This window comes from Rattus norvegicus, chromosome 17 (genome assembly GCF_021556685.1).
Source record: "Rattus norvegicus strain SHRSP/BbbUtx chromosome 17, alternate assembly SHRSP_T2T, whole genome shotgun sequence".
In the NCBI taxonomy this organism is placed as follows: Eukaryota; Metazoa; Chordata; class Mammalia; order Rodentia; family Muridae; genus Rattus; species Rattus norvegicus.
The window spans coordinates 89,456,056-89,474,923 of NC_141550.1; the positions used below are offsets into that span (position 1 = coordinate 89,456,056).

Consider the following 18,868-nt stretch of genomic DNA (forward strand, 5'->3'; position numbering starts at 1 on the left):
ACTTAACAAGGATGGCATCCCCATGGTTATGAAATTCATTGTCTTTTGGTTTTTTTTATTTTAGTGGTTTTCTTCTGAGGCTTTCAGCAACCCTTAATGCCCTTGATACTGCCCTCAACATCAACTCATTTAATCTGTTTGCAACTTTGTTCCAATAGTTGTAATGTCAATAGTCACCTTGGCTCATGACTATTCTTCAGTTTCCTTGTTTGTGTCACAGGGAAAGTGGTTCCAGCAACTTTGTTAGGACCTAAATTCTAGGGACTGTGATACCCACTGAGACTCAGATTTCACTCCTCCATCAACTGTTCACTCTGTGCTTTGGCTGAATGTGTCCTCACCATGATTATGCAGTGACCAGTATGACAATGCTAAGAGGTGGGGCCCTATTCCCTACTTCACAGGAGTGCCGCCCCTTCAGAGAGGTCTCCCTTAGCCCTCAGTAGCTCTTCTCGGCTGTGGGATGGCACAGCCTTTATTCTCTCGTACTCTTCGTGCCTTCAGCCGTGTGGGGATCAGCAGAAAGACTCCCATGGGTACCAGGGCCATGACATGCATAGTTGACGTCAGAGCTTCAGACCATAAGAGATAAAGTTTTACTCTCTCTCTCTCTGTTTCCCACAGCTGTGGACTCTGTTATTGTGTCACAAAGGAACTAAGACACCATAGCTTACAATTTCAGAGTCATCCCTGATGATGAAAAACTTCAAGTCATTTCCTTCTGAGCCTTTCCTCCATTCTTCCCTCCTCCCCTCTAAATATGAGCATAGCAGCTCACATGGGATTGTTCTCCACTCACACTCTCGGTGCTAAATTCCTCAACAAGCCATTTGGTGCCTTTTTGCACATTTTTCTTAGAGTTCCTTAATGGTCCTTTGGGAATCTCTCTTGCTTCTGTTCTCTAAAGCCCCCAAAACACCAACAATAATTCCAGCCATTTGTTCTACACCCGTATAAGAGCTTCCCACATGATCTTAAAGGACCTGAAGTAGATATTACAGTCATTCAACTTTATAAATAAGGCAGTTGAAACTCAGAGGATTTTTTTTGATTATTTCTTGTTGTACACTTCTTTGGGTGTGGTTTCTTTCTATTTAAGAGCTGTCAGTAGTGCTGTTAAGTTCCTATTTATGAGATCTCTCTCTGTGTCTCTCTTTTTTCTGTCTCTCTTTTAATATTTTTTTATAATTTTTTTTAACTTGAGTATTTCTTATTTACATTTCGAATGTTGTTCCCTTTCCCGGTTTCTGGGCAAACATCCCCCTAATCCCCCTCTCCCCTTCTTTATGGGTGTTCCCCTCCCCACCCTCCCCCCCATTGCTACCCTCCCTCCAACAATCACGTTCACTGGGGGTTCAGTCTTAGCAGAACCAAGGGCTTCCCCTTCCACTGGTGCTCTTACTAGGATATTCATTGCTACCTATGAGGTCAGAGTCCAGGGTCAGTCCATGTACAGTCTTTAGGTAGTGGCTTAGTCCCTGGAAGCTCTGGTTGCTTGGCATTGTTGTACATATGGGGTCTCGAGCCCCTTCAAGCTCTTCCAGTCCTTTCTCTGATTCCTTCAACGGAATCAGTTCAGTGGTTTGCTGCTGGCATTCGCCTCTGTATTTGCTGTATTCTGGCTGTGTCTCTCAGGAGAGATCTACATCCGGCTCCTGTCGGCCTGCATTTCTTTGCTTCATCCATCTTGTCTAATTGGGTGGCTGTATATGTATGGGCCACATGTGGGGCAGGCTCTGAATGGGTGTTCCTCCTGTCTCTGTTTTAATCTTTGCCTCTCTATTCCCTGCCAAGGATATTCTTATTCCCCTTTTAAAGAAGGAGTGAAGCATTCACATATTGATCATCCGTCTTGAGTTTCATGTGTTCTAGGCATCTAGGGTAATTCAAGCATTTGGGCTAATAGCCACTTATCAATGAGTGCATACCATGTGTGTTTTTCTGTGATTGGGTTACCTCAGAGGATTTTTTTAAAACTGCTGGCCATGACAGCACATGTCTATAATCCCAGCACTCTGGATGCTGAGTCGGTAGGACCCTGAGCTTGGCTATACAGAAAGACCTTATGTCAAGATGGAAAAAAAATAAACAATAAAAGTTACTATTGGTGTTTATACTTATCAAAAACTACAAGTACAACTGGGATTAAATGTGTACAACCATTACATTTGGCTACAACAACTCACTCTTAAAATCTGTCTAATGTTTCCATTTTTACCGGATTCTACATCCTGTAACTTCATCAGTTAATCATGAGTATTCAGATACTAAACCAGAATGTCTTTGTGGGAATCAGAGCTCACAACTTCAACTATTAACTCTGTATCATTGAACCATGACATAATCTGAGCATCCTCCTTGCTATCTACCAGCTGTGCGTGAGAAGAAACTCGCTTCCACCTCCAGGTTAGAGCTCTCTTCTCTCTTCTCTTCTCTTCTCTTCTCTCCTCTTCTCCTCTTCTCTTCTCTTCTCTTCTCTCCTCTCCTCTCCTCTCCTCTCCTCTCCTCTCCTCTCCTCTCCTCTCCTCTCCTCTTCCTTTCTTTTGTTTTCTTCTTGTTCTTGAGACAGTTTCTCTGTGCAGCCCTGGCTATCCTGTAACTTGCTCTGTGGATCAGGAGACCTGAAACTTAGAGATCCACCTGCCTCTGCCTATTGAGTGCTGGAATTACAGGCGTGCTCCACCACTACCTGGCCCCCTAACCTCTTTTAAATTACTACTGGTCCAATGGCTGAGGTGGGCCATCTGGTTATATTTTGTTTTGCATTTCCCTAAATATTTTTTAATTTGAGCATCTCCTAATCTATTTAGCCCGTAGGACTGCTTTTTATGAATTTTATGTTGAGCATAAAATTATATTTCCTACCCAATCTAAGACTGATGTCTTTGGCTTTTGCTCACTGCTTTATACATTGGAGCACTTAACTCTCAGTGTCTCCTGTGGTTGATACTTTTTCATTCTGTCACTTATCTTTCTTCCTTGTTTTAAAATTGTTTAATGTTCTACATGTCTTCATAAACTTTCTTTCCTAGTAAAAATGCTTTCTCCCACATAGCTTCAGAGACTCCTGTTTTGCTTAAGGACTCTTGTTTCATCTGTTTTTAATTTCTTAAGCATTTAAATCTTTAATTCATTTAGGATTTATTTTTGTATTTGATGTGGAAAATGAGGGCCATTTTTTTCCTGAGTGGTGGCAGAAAAGTTTATTAAACCTTATCAAATTTTAATTTGGAAAAGACTAAACCATCCATCTTCCTATAAATTGAACTCCTTCGTCACTTTCGAGGTCACCATAGATATTTAGATGGTTTCCTGAATTCTCTGTTGATCTGCTTGTCTGTTCCTGGGCTGGCTGATCTGATTAAAGAAGTGTTAAACTTTACAGATGGTAACACCTAGCAATAAGTTTCCCTGTTAAATGTGTGTGTTATTTAGGGGAGACACATGACTGCACTTTCTGGATATTAGATCTTCTAATTTAAGTAGAAAATTCTTATTTGCTAACCAAATATTGTAAGCTGCCTAGTTGTTTCAAGTTTATCAAGCCTGTTGGGTATGAGGAATTTCATCATATTGATTAAAAAGCAACAACTTAAAAGTAGGTGAAAATTTATTCATAACTTTGATATTATAGAAAGTTTATTTCCTTTGTAGGTAAAGACATTGTGTATTGTACTTTTTTTCCATTTAATGTAAGTTTTTATTAAATCTTAGAGATTTTCACAAAATATATTTTGATCATAATTACCTCCCTACCCAATTCCTCCCTGTAAATACTCCCAGATCTAACCTCACTTTCCCTTCTCTTCAATTATGATTGCTACATGTATGCATACATACAAACACAATCTGCTGAGTCCACTCATTGTGGCTTCTTTATATGGTTTAGGGCTGACCACTTGGTATTGAATGACCAGTCAAGGAAGATCATCCCTGGAGAAAACTGATTCTTCCTTTCTCAGCAGCCATCAGTTATTTGTAACTCTTCCAGTAAAGCTGGGGCCCTGTAAGTTTCCTCCATCTACACTGGCAAATCAACCACAGACTTTAGTGCTCACATCTTATCTTGGCAGCCATATTATTGAGACCTCATAGGGGTAGCTACCCCATCATGTACAGAAGCCACAATCTCCCAGCAGATATCCTGGTCTTCTGGCTTTTCTAATCTTTTCTACCCCATTTCATGGTGTTCTCCTGGCCACAGCTGTAGGGATTATGATATAGATGTATTGTTCTATGCATTTTGAGCAATTTGTGGCTTTCTGCAATGGTCTCCATCTGCTGCGAAGAGATTATCTGACTGGGATGAGAGCTGTACTATCTCCACAGGCATTTATCTAGGGATAAGTGTTTAGAATACAGTTAGAACTTAAACTGCTTTCAGAAAGTAGCTATAGACGGTTCTCTTCTAGGTTCTTTCACTTCCTAAATATGGATATTTTGCTAGATTTATAGTACCATGTTGAGGTTTGCTCTTTTGCTGTATTGCTAATACTGTCTCTCAAGACCCAGTTACCCACAGGGATGAAAGAATCCACAGCAACAATCAAGTAATGCTATGTAGCATTGGTCCTTAATTTAGAACTATTGGTTGAATAAAGATGCCAACAGCCTATAGCATGGCAGAAAAGAAGTTCAGGTCATTGGTCTTGGAGTATAAGGAAAGACCATGGAGGGAAAGGAAGAGAATATGAAGAGAGGAGAAGATGCCATGGAGTAGGCGAGCCATGAAATCATGGGCATGAGGGCTGGCCAATAGAAATTAAGATTGGCCTAGATGGAATATAGCAAGTCATGTATTGGGGTTATTGGCAGGGAAATAGACTTAACAGCATAGAGGGTAGATATCTGCCCAGCTTTAGCTTTTTTTAAAGGCTTATCATAAGTATAAAAGTTTTATGTCTTGGTACTTTCTCTTCTGGTCTCTTTGGCCTCGCCGGTGGAAGCAAGATGACGAAAGGAAAGTCATCCTTTGGAAAGCGTCGCAATAAGACGCACACGCTGTGCCGCCGCTGTGGCTCCAAGGCCTACCACCTTCAGAAGTCGACCTGTGGCAAATGTGGTTACCCTGCCAAGCGCAAGAGAAAGTATAACTGGAGTGCCCAGGCTAAGAGGCGAAACACTACCGGGACTGGTCGGATGAGGCACCTAAAGATCGTCTACCGAAGATTCAGACATGGATTCCGTGAAGGAACAACACCTAAACCCAAGAGGGCAACTGTTGCAGCATCCAGTTCATCTTGAGGATTTCAATCGATCATAAATGTTCTGGTTTCAAAAAAAAAGTTTTATGTCTTTTATCTGGGAACTGAATGATCAAAGGTAGGGTCAAAATCCCCCCAATTGAGATTAAGTTTTTACTGCAACAATATCAGATATAAGTTCTGTCCTACTAAGTGGACAGTTTAATTAGACAGTTGTTGGTTATACCCAATACAGGAATGCCACTACTAGACCTCTGGAAACAACTATGTCCTTCAAGCGATGAATGGAAATAGGACTCAGAAGAATCTAGCTTGCACTGACCTGAAAGCCTCTTCCTTGAGAATTTGCTCTCATGGTACCAGAAATGGTGCAAATGGAAAAACAAAGTTCTATTCAGCTGCGATGCTTGTGAAACAGCAATTGTAGGCCCAGAGGTTCAATAGTGCCACTTACATCTCAGGCACTGACCAGCAGCTACCTGACTGGACTAAAGCCTGCTCTTCGAATCTTGTTATTTGAGAGAATGAGGAATCTCTGTTCTCATGCAAGCCCAGGAGGTTAAAAGTACCACTTACCCTTGAGGGTGTCTTCTCTCTGAACCTGTGACTCTGGCTCGACCTTACCTTACACTTCCCCTAGATTTGCAATGAAGGTGACTTGGAGTTCCCTGATACCTCTCTCCCTTTTCTGCCTACTCATCTGGTATTCTTGACCCAGGTATACTCAGGAATTTGAATCCACATATCCAAAAGTCTCATGCCACTAACACGCTACAAAATTCTTGTCCTTAGTACAGTTCCAGGACACATTCCCACATCATTTCCTTCTGACTCTGGCCTGTGTGCTACTGTTGTCCTTTCTCTAGTTGTTGATGAAGACAGCTTTGGCATGAAGGATTGGAAGATCAGCTGACAAGTAAGCTGAAGAGAACTTCTACAAAGCTTGCCCTGCCCCCAAGAGCATGGTGACTCTCCATTCGTGTTGGCACTAGGCTTGAGGCTGTACAAAGAATAAGAAAAATGGCTTCGCCTAAACTCTGGCTTATCTATATAGTCCTTTGTACAGAGATGTTTTTCTCCAACTGTTACCAAACCAGCACTTTCCTGGCAGTCAGCTTGGCTCGAAATTCAGTGGCTAGATCTTTGTTTCATGTAAAGCTTGGCATTTTCTAACATCTGCAGCCTAACTATTAAGAAAAGAAATAGCTGTCAATCCATTCAGGAAGAATATTTCTCAATTCTTTTATGAGCTACCTCATAAAAGCTGTCTGTCCTTCCTGACAGTCTCCAGGCTCCCATGCCTCCTGTACTGCCAGGATCCTCCCGAAAGTTCTCTATTGGATGTAATTGCTAACCAGAAAAGAAAAGAAAAAAACTGGATCATTTGATAACCAAAGTTGAGGCCATACGTTCTACATGTATTTTTAAATAATATTTGAAAAAGTATATTCCCCATGAAAAAACTAGAGTGTCTTTAATAAAATAGGCTTGTTCTAATGTCAATTTTCTGCCTGAATAAAAGTAAATGGATATTAGACACTGCTGTAGGTGCTGTTGTCATTGGAATTAAAGATTCTCTGCTGTAATAAATAGTTTCATAAAAACACAAATTTATCTAAGCAATGGTAGCCCAGGTATTTTTTTTAAACTTTATTTTTGTAGATATATATTTTCAGTCCTGGGTACATACATTTGCAGTATAATGTGTGAGCATGAAATGTTGATTTTTAGAATGAGTCTTGGATACTTTGAAAATGCAGTACAGCCACCTACCTGGTAAAAGTGGTCCAGTGTCTAAATGAGGAGTAGATGACTCTTCCGTGTGGGAAGATGGCATATGTCTTGGTTGAAAATTGAGTCACATTCAGCACTACTGAATTGCTAATCACTTGAATAGCATCAGGCCCTCATGGAGGGAAGGATGGTGTCCTGTAAAATGGGCTCCAGACTCCAGTCAACTGATACGGTTCGAAGTGGGTGGCCTGATGGCACTTGCCCGTCCGACAGTTTATTTTTACTCTCTGAGCTTCACGTTGATTGGCCAACATAAAAGGGAAGAATCACACGAGATTGGAGTTCTAAACTGCAACATTGCACACGCTGGCATGTTTCCCTCAGCCGGAAGGTAAATCACTTATTGCTACTAGAAATAAAGTCTGCTGCTTGCAAATGAGCCGCGGCTGCAATGCGGGGAGGCTGCATCCTGAGAGGCCGCTCACACAAGTTCACCTTCTCATGCTGACTTTTGCAGAGGAAGGAGGAAAGAATGCGAATTACGGTTGCAACATCAAATTATAATTAGCGTATAGAGAAAGATAAACACGAGGGTCACAGTTAATACTCTATAAACAAGATGTGCAGCTGACACCAAGAATCTCAAATGGCCGATTTCATTATTTAAATGCCCAGAGAATATTTTCAAAGGTGCTGTTACCAGTAAATTTCTGGCTCTTTGATTTACTGGCCAAGCGCATTTTGCTGACATTTTGTTGATACCTTGTCTCAAGTTTAAGGAATTATTCCTGGGATGATTTTTCCCACTCCCTGTGGCCCGCTCCCTTCTCCACTCCCTCTCACATGCAGAGGAGAGGTGACCAAGGAGACAGCTAATGACTACATCCAAGTGCAAAAGAGATGCTGGAGGCAGAGGCATCTCCAGGCTGCTTCTGCTCTTCTAGTTTGCTGCTCTGGTTTGCCATGGAGACCGTAATGTCCTGGGGCTTGGGGATTACGTTTCAAATTCCATCTTTTCATATCCTAAATCGTCTTAGCCTTAAAATATGGCCAATAAAAGTACAAATATTGAATTATACCTTAAAGGATGGCCTCCTAGTGATACCGCTAAACACACCTCCTGCAAGAAACACCACGTTGGCAAACAACAAGCAGAGGCAGGAAACAGCAGCAGGTCTTGTTTACTGATTCCTGTGGACTACCCAAGGGCTACACTTCATATGCACTGATTCATGTAGTTCCTATGATAAGATTTTGGTAAGATTAGCGTCTGTACTTTATAAATGTGCATGCTTGAGCTCAGAGAAATAACTCAGTACCAGGGGACAACTAGGTCACACACACACACACACACACACACACACACACACACTCACTCACACATACACACTCACACACACACACTCACACACACATACACACTCACACACACACTCACACACACATACACACACTCACACACACATACACACACACTCACACACACACTCACACACTCACACACACTCACACACACATACACACACTCACACACACTCACACACACATACACACACACTCACACACACACACTCACACACACATACACACACTCACATACACACACACATACACACACACTCACACACACATACACACACACACACACACACACACATAGAGAGAGAGAGAGAGACAGAGACAGAGACAGAGACAGAGACAGAGACAGAGACAGAGACAGAGAGACAGAGAGAAACCGCTTTGGCTCAACATAAAGGCTCTTGGCCACTCTCCTGTGCTGTGTCATCTATGCCCTTGGATAACTGGGCTTGTGGCAGTTGTTTCCACAAAACTGACCTTAGAAGCCAATCTCTTTATCCTAGTGATAGAATGGAGAAAACCAATGAAGTGGAGTATATGACTAACAAAGGTAGTGAAAGTCCTGGAATTTGAAGTGCTGGATCCTTCTGGCCATCAAACCACATACATAATGTCACATCATATTTTCTGTAGAGTGGAGGACTTGAATGGAAATGACCATGGGGTTTTCATCTTTCCACCTACTCTCATTATCATTTCATGAAGTGCCAGGACTTGAACATCTATAGTACATTCGCTTGCACTATGGTTTAGAATATATATTCCAAATAAGTAACTACCCACGTCTAGCTTCTTTGGCCCTCAGCTAATGACCAATAGTCCTCAGGCTTTCCCCCTATCTCCCCTCCATGGCCCTTCAGTTTGTAGCCAATCAGAACCAGACTTTGCAGGGGAGCCTGTCTTTTGTCCATCTTCCAGGTGGGCTTTGCAATAGGAAAATTGCTAACCTAAGATAGTTTTGTGAATCTAAATGTCCCCTCCAGCCCCACTGGCAGTCTTGTCCTAGTGCTTGCTTCTTACTCAAGCCTGTGACAGAATGGCCACTTTGCTCTTTGGCCACTCAACCTCCAGCAGTACAGGTTGGTTTCCCTCCTTTCAACAGGACAGTCTGTTATCCTTAGTCTTTGGCTAAGAGTAACACAAACATCTTACCACCACTCTCTAGAGTTAGTGCATGGATGACTCTCTGAATGTAGGAATTGACCTGTCAATCACTACTCGCTCTACAGGACTGTTTTTTTCCAAGTCTGTAACCATGGCCTCAGGCTGTTTTGGGGTTCAGGGAGTCCTATGAAACCTCAGCACTCAGTGACCTCTGCTAGGAGCACCAAGAACTAAGTGAAGTGCATAACCATGTGTCGTTTGCATTTGCTGTAGAAAATAGCAGGTGCTGCACACCACCAGTGCATCAGACTCTGTGCTACGGACCAGGCATACAAAACAGTGTTTCAGGGCATGTCCATAAACACCAGTAGCTTTGCTCTTCCCCCACACAGCCATGTCTCCGCTTTATTCAACTTTCTGGGATGATTAGGTGAGCAAATGCTATTTTTATCATAAGTTGCATCTGCCCCTTAGAGGAAACAACAAAGCACGCACTCCCCCAACCTGGAAGAGTTATCGTATCTGTGGTCATAAAGTATGGACGCAGTGGCAGGAGGAAACTTGACAAGAAACGTAGATCTCCAAACCTGAGGAGAAACAAGAGTCATACAGGTGAAGGCAGGTACAAGGTAGAACGAGGCCTGTCATTGGACGAGAAGGAAGGATGGGAGGGAGAAAAGTTTGACAGAAGAGGAAGAGCGTGGAATGGGAGAGATGGCAGAGGAAACCACGGAGAGAACATGGAGGCTGACGTTACGATTCCACTCTGTGTATTTATAGGTTGTTATGAATGTTCTTAAGAGATGGATGTGTATAGGGCCTGGTATATTTAGGTGGGCAACTATATTTTATCAATCAGATCAGAGGTTACTGTGTTGTGTGTTCTTTCATGTAGCGATTTAAGTTTAAGTTTCCAAGTGTGTGGCAGCTAGAGACACTGCGTCGCCACGGAATTGGGATGTGTGTTTCTGGCAAGATATCTGCCAGATATCTTGGGGCACTGCAGTGATGGATCTAGTTGGAGTCAAAGAAAGCCTTTTAATATAATTTTACAACAACTCACCCTGGCATTATTAGACTTTGATCATTGTCATGATGGGATGAGAGGCCACCTGTCGCCGATTGAATGGATGGGGACCACACACTTAGGGTACTAGGTAGAACTTATGTACTTTGCTTACATGGTAAGAACATGCATAATATGTCAGTTTCTATGGCTCAGTTTGCCATTAGCCATGCCCTGCTGTGTGTCCACCCTGACCTTTACCCATCCTGGTTGACTTTGACAATTTAAATCTCTCTGCCTTCTACTATTCTGTCTCAAGCCATCATGGGTTTGTCTGATAACCCACCTTTGAATGATTCCTCCCTTGTCTATTACATATTTTGTATTTTCAAAGCAAAGGTATCATTTTCTTTTATTTGTATTTCAATTTCTCTCTCTGAGGCTGGAGACAAGCCTTCTAGTGACCACAATTCTGGCCCTGCCATCTGCTTGGCTTCTCCACTCGTTATTCCTAGACTTCAATTTCCTCACATTTTGGGAGAGAGTCTCCTCAAACTTTCTATATACCTTCAGCCTCCAATAATGCTATTATTTCTGTGTCTAAATCCATCCTCATCCATACTTCAGAATCTGTGCTCATGCATCCTTAGTCTGGAAGGATGCTGTACTTATCTGTGTAAGCACTTGAAATGTTTTCTTTAAAAACACCAGGCTCTGGGCTCCAACTATAGCCTAGTAAATCTTTGGGTGAAATATAGAAGTCTAAAAGGGTCTATAGTGAATTCCAGTGTGAAGACAGAAAGGAAGCAATAGTTCTCTTCACGGATGCTTCAGATTTTACTTACAGTGCCTCTACTGGTCAGTACTACAAATAATATAACAGAAGGAATAGGGACAGCACACACACACACACACACACACACACACACACACACACACACACACGTTATTATAAGCAAAGTACAGAATGCAGTCTTTTCAAGCTTGGCTGGCTGAGTTCTGTATTGCTCAAGAGAAAGGATGGTGACATCCCAGTTGGACCACTGTTTCAGTTTGTTTTACATTCCCACCCTTGAAACTTTACCTCCAATGTCATAAAGCACAGTTATGAAGTCTGGGGTCAGTATTGTTGAGTGGAACTCTCCCCTAAACATGAACTACACATATACCTGGTAGAACTTTTGCCTACAGTCTATCCACACACATCTTCTTTTTCCTCTCCTTCCATCTGCTTCTTCAGAAAGCATCCCATAGTGTGGAATTGGAATCCACACAATAGTGTGTTCAGTTTGATTATAAAAGTTTTTCTAGAAGTGCAGGCTGACAGGATGTAGATCTCTCCTGAGAGACACAGCCAGAATACAGCAAATACAGAGGCGAATGCCAGCAGCAAACCACTGAACTGAGAATAGGACCCCCATTGAAGGAATCAGAGAAAGAACTGGAAGAGCTTGAAGGGGCTCGAGACCCCATATGTACAACAATGCCAAGCAACCAGAGCTTCCAGGGACTAAGCCACTACCTAAAGACTATACATGGACTGACCCTGGACTCTGACCTCATAGGTAGCAATGAATATCCTAGTAAGAGCACCAGTGGAAGGGGAAGCCCTGGGTCCTGCTAAGACTGAACCCCCAGTGAACGTGATTGTTGGGGGAGGGCAGTAATGGGGGGAGGATGGGGAGGGGAAGCCCATATAGAAGGGGAAGGGGAGGAGTTAGGGGGATGTTGGCCCAGAAACCAGGAAAGGGAATAACAATTGAAATGTAAATAAGAAGTGCCCAAGTTAATAAAGATGGAGGAAAACAAAAACAAAAACAAAAAAAGGTTTTTCCTCTATTCCAAAGAAAAGGGGAAAAAATGTAGCATAGAGAAAGGAAGGCTTGGGGCTGAGAGTGCCATGAATATCTACAACTCTATCTGACAGCAGTCATGAAGATAAGTTCATACAAGGTAGGTAGGTTAGGTTCGGGGGGATGGGAACTGGTACTGAGGAACTGGTTTCCGGGTCTTCGGTCGAGACAAGCACCACACTGCTGCTAAGTGATCTGATCCCATCGGTTTCTCTTAACTATAAAAATTCATCATTTTAGAAATGGAGCAAGGAAGTGTGGCACAATGGTCTCAAGGGTTTGCTTAGCAGTGGGTTCTGCCTTTTTCAGCATAATGTCACTGGCTGCTTTTCTTCAGCTAACTAACAGCCACTGTCCCATTTCCCACTGTAAGTGAAGCTGGACTTTCTAAACCCTTGACAGTGTTTGCTGACAAGACACAGTACCCACTACCCTTCTCCCAGAAGGATTAAAGTACCTAAAACTCCACCCAGGTGGCCATGGTCCATCTGATCGTTGACCTTAGTCTCATGCAGGCTTTTCTATCTGCAGGAAGACGACTTACTCTCTGTGTTCTGATCACTATATATTTAATTATAATTTCTAATTCCTCTAGGTTTTCTCCCTTCAACCCTGTGTTTGACATCTTCTATCCATGAGCACAACTGTTTCCAGAGCAAGAAATACTGACTATGGGGTGAGTGAAACAAGTCGGTAATCAGCACATTTGTGTTTCCAGTGTGTCTGCCTCGGTATCTTGAGAAGTTATTATATTTTGCTCTAAGTTTTTTATGATAATATTTACAGGTTTCACATGCCATATTTCTTTTGCTGTGTCAGATCTGCACAATTGTGTCTTTTAAAATCAAGTTAATTCTCTCTGATAGCCTTGGAATGAATGTTCACTTTCATAGATATAGCAAAAGATATAAATTGACACTCAGATATCAAAGAGGCTTTTCAAACCTTTCCTCTTAGTTAGCTGGCATCTGTTTTGTTATATATGGAATAAACTCGGGTTCATAAAAGATTCATCTTGTGATGTGGAGGCTCACGGTGGAGCGTTTATGGGCACAGCGAAAATCCTGACTTGCAGCCACATCAAGACATTGGTTTTCCACTGATTCTTGTCAGATTCCTGCAGAGGCACCATGGGAGCCAGATTGCCTGGGGCACACAGTTCAGCTGCTCCAATAGCTAGTGTGGAGAATTTACCAGGTAACACAGATGCACATTTTCACAGCAAAGGTGCCAGTGCCCTCTGCTTTTACATCCCAGTGGGAAGGCTCTAATTGAAACTAAAAGACCCACTTAGCACATGACATTAAGATGCATTGAGGCAAGGGACAGGGACATTCGTCCAATGGTCTGTTCTCCACCCTACTTTATGTAGGGAAGTACACCTATGTACCATAATGTCATTTAGACTGTACTGTCAAAGCAGTGGATAGCATCAAACAGAGATATTCTAACTCAAGGTTCAGTAGGTTCTTCCTTCTGGCTTAAAGTGATCAGACTTCTTTTCTTGACCCATTTGTATAATTTTATTGCCAGAGAGGTTATAGGCCAGCATCTGCAAGACTGGATCATTTGGTCAGTAAACAGTGAGCACACAACCAGGTCATGTGACAGCTTCTCACTGAACTTGGAGGAATCAACAAACATGTAGATGGTTCTGGTTTGTTGTAGCATTGAGAGAGTGTTTACCTAGCATGGGCTCAGTCCCTTGTATTTCCAAACAAAAATCAGAGAAGTATGTCAGATCATGATAAATATATTGGAGTCAAATAAATCCAAGAGCATAGACAAGTCACACAATAAAAAGGCGTTGTTTGAACAGGATATTCAGAGAAACTGGGAATATAGTATTAGGCAGGGAATGTACAGAACTAGGGGCTAGAAGAGCCATCTGTCTCAGAAAACCCGATGGGGGCTGGATCTAGCAGATGTAATGAGCAACAAGAGATTCTTAGACTACTTTGAAGGCAGAATTCGCGGGAATGTTTTCCATGTTGAATGTGGGGTATTAGTGGGAAAGTGGTCAAAATGATTCTGCAGTCTTTGGTACACACATCTGAAGAATGGAGCCGTCACATGCTTAAACAAAGAATACATCAAACAAACAAAACCAAGACTACAGAGTGTAGAATCAGGAATTGTGTCTTAGAGCTATGGAAATATTTACTAAATATCCAAACTCAGAGATCAATCAGCAGTTTGATATTCAAGTCTGGAATTCAGAGGCATGGTCTTTAATGAAGACATAGAGAGAAGGCTTTGGCTCTTGGGCAGCATTCACAGCTGAGGCTAGATGAGGCCACAGTATGAACCAGTTCTCCAATGCCCACTTTCTTCCTTAAGAATTCTTTAATTGGAATGTAATAGATCTCACCCATTGATATTTTTAGGAATCTTGGAACATGGTTCATGTGTACAACACAGATTAAGTGCCTCTGCCATAGAGAGTGAATGTGGCTAGAGAAAGCAGAAGTCATGAGCTAGAGTCCAGGGCATGCTAAAGGGTATGGAGAGGTTCTTAAATTATTTCAGACATGTTTCCTACAGGGGGATTGTGGGACCCTCATTTCTCTATTTCTCTCTTCTTCTTGGTTTGTCAAACCAAACTGGTCTGTCCCACACCCCATCACTATACTCTAGAATGCTCAACAGATGGCAAAAGTCATGAAAGCCACCAGACCTTGGACTCAAATCTCTACAACCATGAAGTAAATAACTCCAATTGTAAGTCAGTTCTTTGAGTTCTTTGCAATAGTATTGAGGTGGAGATTTAAAAAGCGGTGGAACCGGTTCCTTCACGTTCTCACTCAGTGTGGATCCGTGAGCTCCAGCTGTTTCTCTGCCAGCTGCTTCCACACACTGTCCCCTTGGTGGGTAAAGTCAAAGTTCCAGAAACTTGTAATTTAGCAAATAGATTTATATGTTAAATACTCAATCCGCAATATGTCCACACAATAAATTCACTGCCAATTAATAAAGATTTAAAGCTACCACCTAGGCAAGATGAAATTGACCTAGTCCACCTGGATCTGGGCCATCCCGCTCCGTTGTCTCCAACTTGATTTTTCTTTCTCATCCTCCTCGCTCCCTCCTAGACTTTTCCCCGCCTACCCTTCCTTCTCATCCAATGATAGGCTACACCTTATCCTGGACCCGCCTTGCTGCATAATGACATCATCGTACACAATAGTGACGTGGAACTGACTAGTACAGAGAGTGAGCATGAGTAATTAAATGTCCAGTTAAGAGTCAGAAGTCAGAGCTTTGCTGTGAGACCAGCATCCACGCGGATGTGCCCCAGGCTACATTCAGCTGCGTTCCTATTGCTAAAGACCTGAACAGTGAGCATGAGCGAGGGTGGGTTCATGGCTTTTCTGCCAAGTGAATAAATGAAGGAGAGTGGACGGTAGACCTGGAGTTAAAAGCAATGGCAACCATTTCATTTTAGTAATGAGCCTTACGACACATGCTAGCCAGGGGGAGCACGAGAGTGGACCGGGCATATGGAAAGGTGGCAGCATTGCAGGGGAGGTCTGCAGAGGCTCACAGTGCTGAAGGTGCAGTTCCAGTCTTTGTTGTGGCAGGAAACAACTGTCTATTTTGATACAAAGGAAGCATACACATTACCAAAGGCTGACTGCACTTCCAATCTATTGAATTAAATTTTCACCCATTAAAATTAGTTAAGTTATGCAAAAAAAGAGCCATACCTTTGAACATTAGTATGCATTCTTTCACTTACAATTATGAAATGAATAGAATAGTGTATAATCTAGAAACAATTAGTGATCGCTAGACTACATCTCAGTAATCCTTCTCTTCTAAAAGAATACATTTCCAAAGGCAGAATTAAACCATAGCTCTTCTTTGCCATCCCAGTGACTTGGGGAGAATGGTGACAGACAGCATAATATATGTCTCTGCCTATCTAGTAAATCACTTTAACCTTCCTAAATTGCTGGGAAGGGGTTCATTGTCTTTAAGGAAGTTTTCAAAATCTAATTGATCAAATTGCATTCCTCGAGACAGATGCCAAAGCTACAAAGGACTTGACTATGCGAAAAAGTCTACCTAGTTCACCTCAGACCTTCTGTGGGCAAATGGGGAGTTGCCACCCAGGAGGCCCTGACATTAGACCTCTCATTCTAACAAGTTGAGTTTTTGTTTGGGTGCGTGAGGAGGTGTTGTTTGTTTCCCCCTCTGCTCTCATCTTCCTCCGGTCTTATTATAATTTTTGGTGTAGTTAAGCAATAGCTGTAGGAAACCATGCAACCTTCTGCATCCATGCAGCAGGCGGGCCTGACAAAATCAAAGCCATGTGGAGTGTCATCATAGTAACAGCATGGCTGGTTTTAGAAGGCCTTGTAGTCAGTTAACTAAGCCAGAGTCAACTGCCTGGCTGATTTATTGAGCTGTAGTCAATTAATTTGTTCTCTGTGCCTGGCTTCTAGTTTTCCATGAATTCTGCCTGGTGCCATTATTGGCTGAAGTTCTCAGACACTGCTCTGGTTCCAGAAGCTGTCAGATTCACAAGGGTTGTTTTGTTTTGTTTTGCTCAGACAAACTCTACTGAACGCTGTTTGTCTGAGAAACGCTCCCTTTAGCAGTGCCGTCAAGGTTAAGTTCTACGATAAATTTCAAGGCAACAGAAAGCAAGTTGAAAAGCCTCTGGTTTTCAAATGGACTGAATTCCTCGGGCAAAATGTTTGTGTTTGTATCTGGTTCTGACTTGGGATGTTTGCAGCCTCTGTGTTCTTGCAGCTTCTGTCTCCCTGTCTCTGTGACCAGCACATGTTTCAGATTAAGTTAAAAGCCCTCACTTCCCTTCCTAAAGCCCTGTGGCCAAGAGGAGACAAATTATTTTACTTTCAGATGAGATTAGTCTGAAGCCCAAAGGAGTGTCCTTTTGGCCTGGGGTGTAATTATGAAGCTAGTGCCAAACAGACTGCACTTAACCCTCTGCCTCTGTCAGGCTTAGTGGCAGCCCTGTGACCGGTACACGGTAAACTATGGCAAAGCAGAGCTACCAAAAGTCCTCAATGTTCCATATAATGCACTCCTGCAAATGTGAAAACCAAACGCAGGAAAAGTAAAACATGAGTATATATTACAGCGGCTCCCTGGTGCTGCAGAGAACAAAAATAGACCCCTGGTGCCATTTCGCCTATCTCTAGAGATAAAGCTCCAATGTTTCTGTGCATTTCTCATTTTTGCTCTGTTCTACTTAAATACCTTGGTGCTGATGCATGGTCCGTGTAGGCTAGAGAGGTGATGTTATGTAACAAAACTGTGTGTTGCTCGTCAGTGGTATCACAACTTTATTCTCTGCCTTTTCCTCTACTTCTCTAAGTCATCTCGAAAGGCAAGGTCATTTTCACATGCTTACACACACCTCCTACTGCAGGTGAATGTCCCGTTGGCATCCTGGTTTGTACAACTTTTATTGACATATGCTCATCTGTTGATTGGTTGTCAACTGTCATAATAATTTGAAAAAAAAAAAAAGAAAACCAAAATCTAAAATGCCATCTTCACCCCTCAAGGCAGCGCTCAACTCCACTCCTGGGAGTCATCCCAGGTTCAAGGCTCCTGCTAAGTGTCAGAGCTGAATTCTGCTGTTTTACTTTAGATTTAAGCATTTTATAAAGCCTGCTCTTTGTGAAGTATCGTAGGGATGGGAAATATCTCCAACTCCTTATGTAAATGAGCTAAAGGATAAAACACTGTGACCAATGCCATAATTTGCCAATTGATTGGAAAACACTCCATGAAACCTCTGGCAGAAGCGAGGAGACAGAGTGACTGCCAATTCTGCTGGAAGCTGATATTTTTAGAATGGATTTCTCTAGAGGGCTAAGCCCTGTCCCCTTTCCCTTCTGATGCATTTCTGCATTACAGGACTGGTTGCTTTAGTTCACATTTCAGTCTTTAAAATCACAGATAAAAGAACCAAAGTCATGTCAGATGTATTTCCTGAAGTATGACTGTTGCAGGGGCCAACTAAATGACTCTAGCATACACCACGCACCAGCGTTTCCATATATGATGGGCCTCATGGATGACAACACTTTATGGGAGTCTAAAGGAGTCAAAAAGTCACCACTGCCAGAGACATAGCAGACAGTGCTAATAACAGTGCTTTACACACATGTCTGATGATGCTTGTGTAAATAAACACATCATGCTACCAATAGTGTGTCAACGTTCAGTAGATATAAGTGTAATCGTCTTGTTGAAGAATTCACTGTAGATAAAACACAATGTTTGTCAGCACGAAGTTCATACATGTGTGTTTAAAAGTCTCTTGCTACAATTAAGACTTAGCCATCTGGTAGCTTGACCCAGATATCAGGTTTATGTAAGTATATTATAGAATCTTTGCCCTGTGACAAATACCTTTGATGTCCCATCTCCCAGAATGTACTTTGGCTGGTACTGTATCATTCTGTCCTCAACTCTAGTCCTTGGGGGGTAGCTGGGAACACTCTGAATAGACATTACCTAGAGGCATAAGAGCTGAGCTCTAGGTCCAGTCTATGTCCCCAAAACTCTTGAACTGAGTTCATGTGACTTAAGGGAAGAGCATGAGTCTAGATAAATGCTCAGAATAG

General features: G+C 42.3%; 2 protein-coding genes across 5 annotated transcripts in view; both read left to right on the forward strand.

Annotated features, from left to right (window-relative positions):
• Etl4 (enhancer trap locus 4) overlaps window positions 1-18,868 on the forward strand; it is an 817,363-nt gene that overhangs the window by 153,843 nt on the left and 644,652 nt on the right. For all 4 annotated transcript variants that reach the window (XM_087590293.1, XM_087590320.1, XM_087590317.1 and 1 more), the window contains exon 2: window positions 12,856-12,936. The gene's annotated coding sequence lies outside the window, so the exon portion shown is untranslated. The remainder of the gene's footprint in view (window positions 1-12,855; window positions 12,937-18,868) is intronic.
• LOC120097744 (60S ribosomal protein L37-like) lies at window positions 4,906-5,253 on the forward strand. The gene has a single exon (XM_087591752.1). The coding sequence runs from the start codon at window positions 4,951-4,953 to the stop codon at window positions 5,242-5,244; it is 294 nt and encodes a 97-aa protein (XP_087447878.1). The 5' UTR covers window positions 4,906-4,950; the 3' UTR covers window positions 5,245-5,253.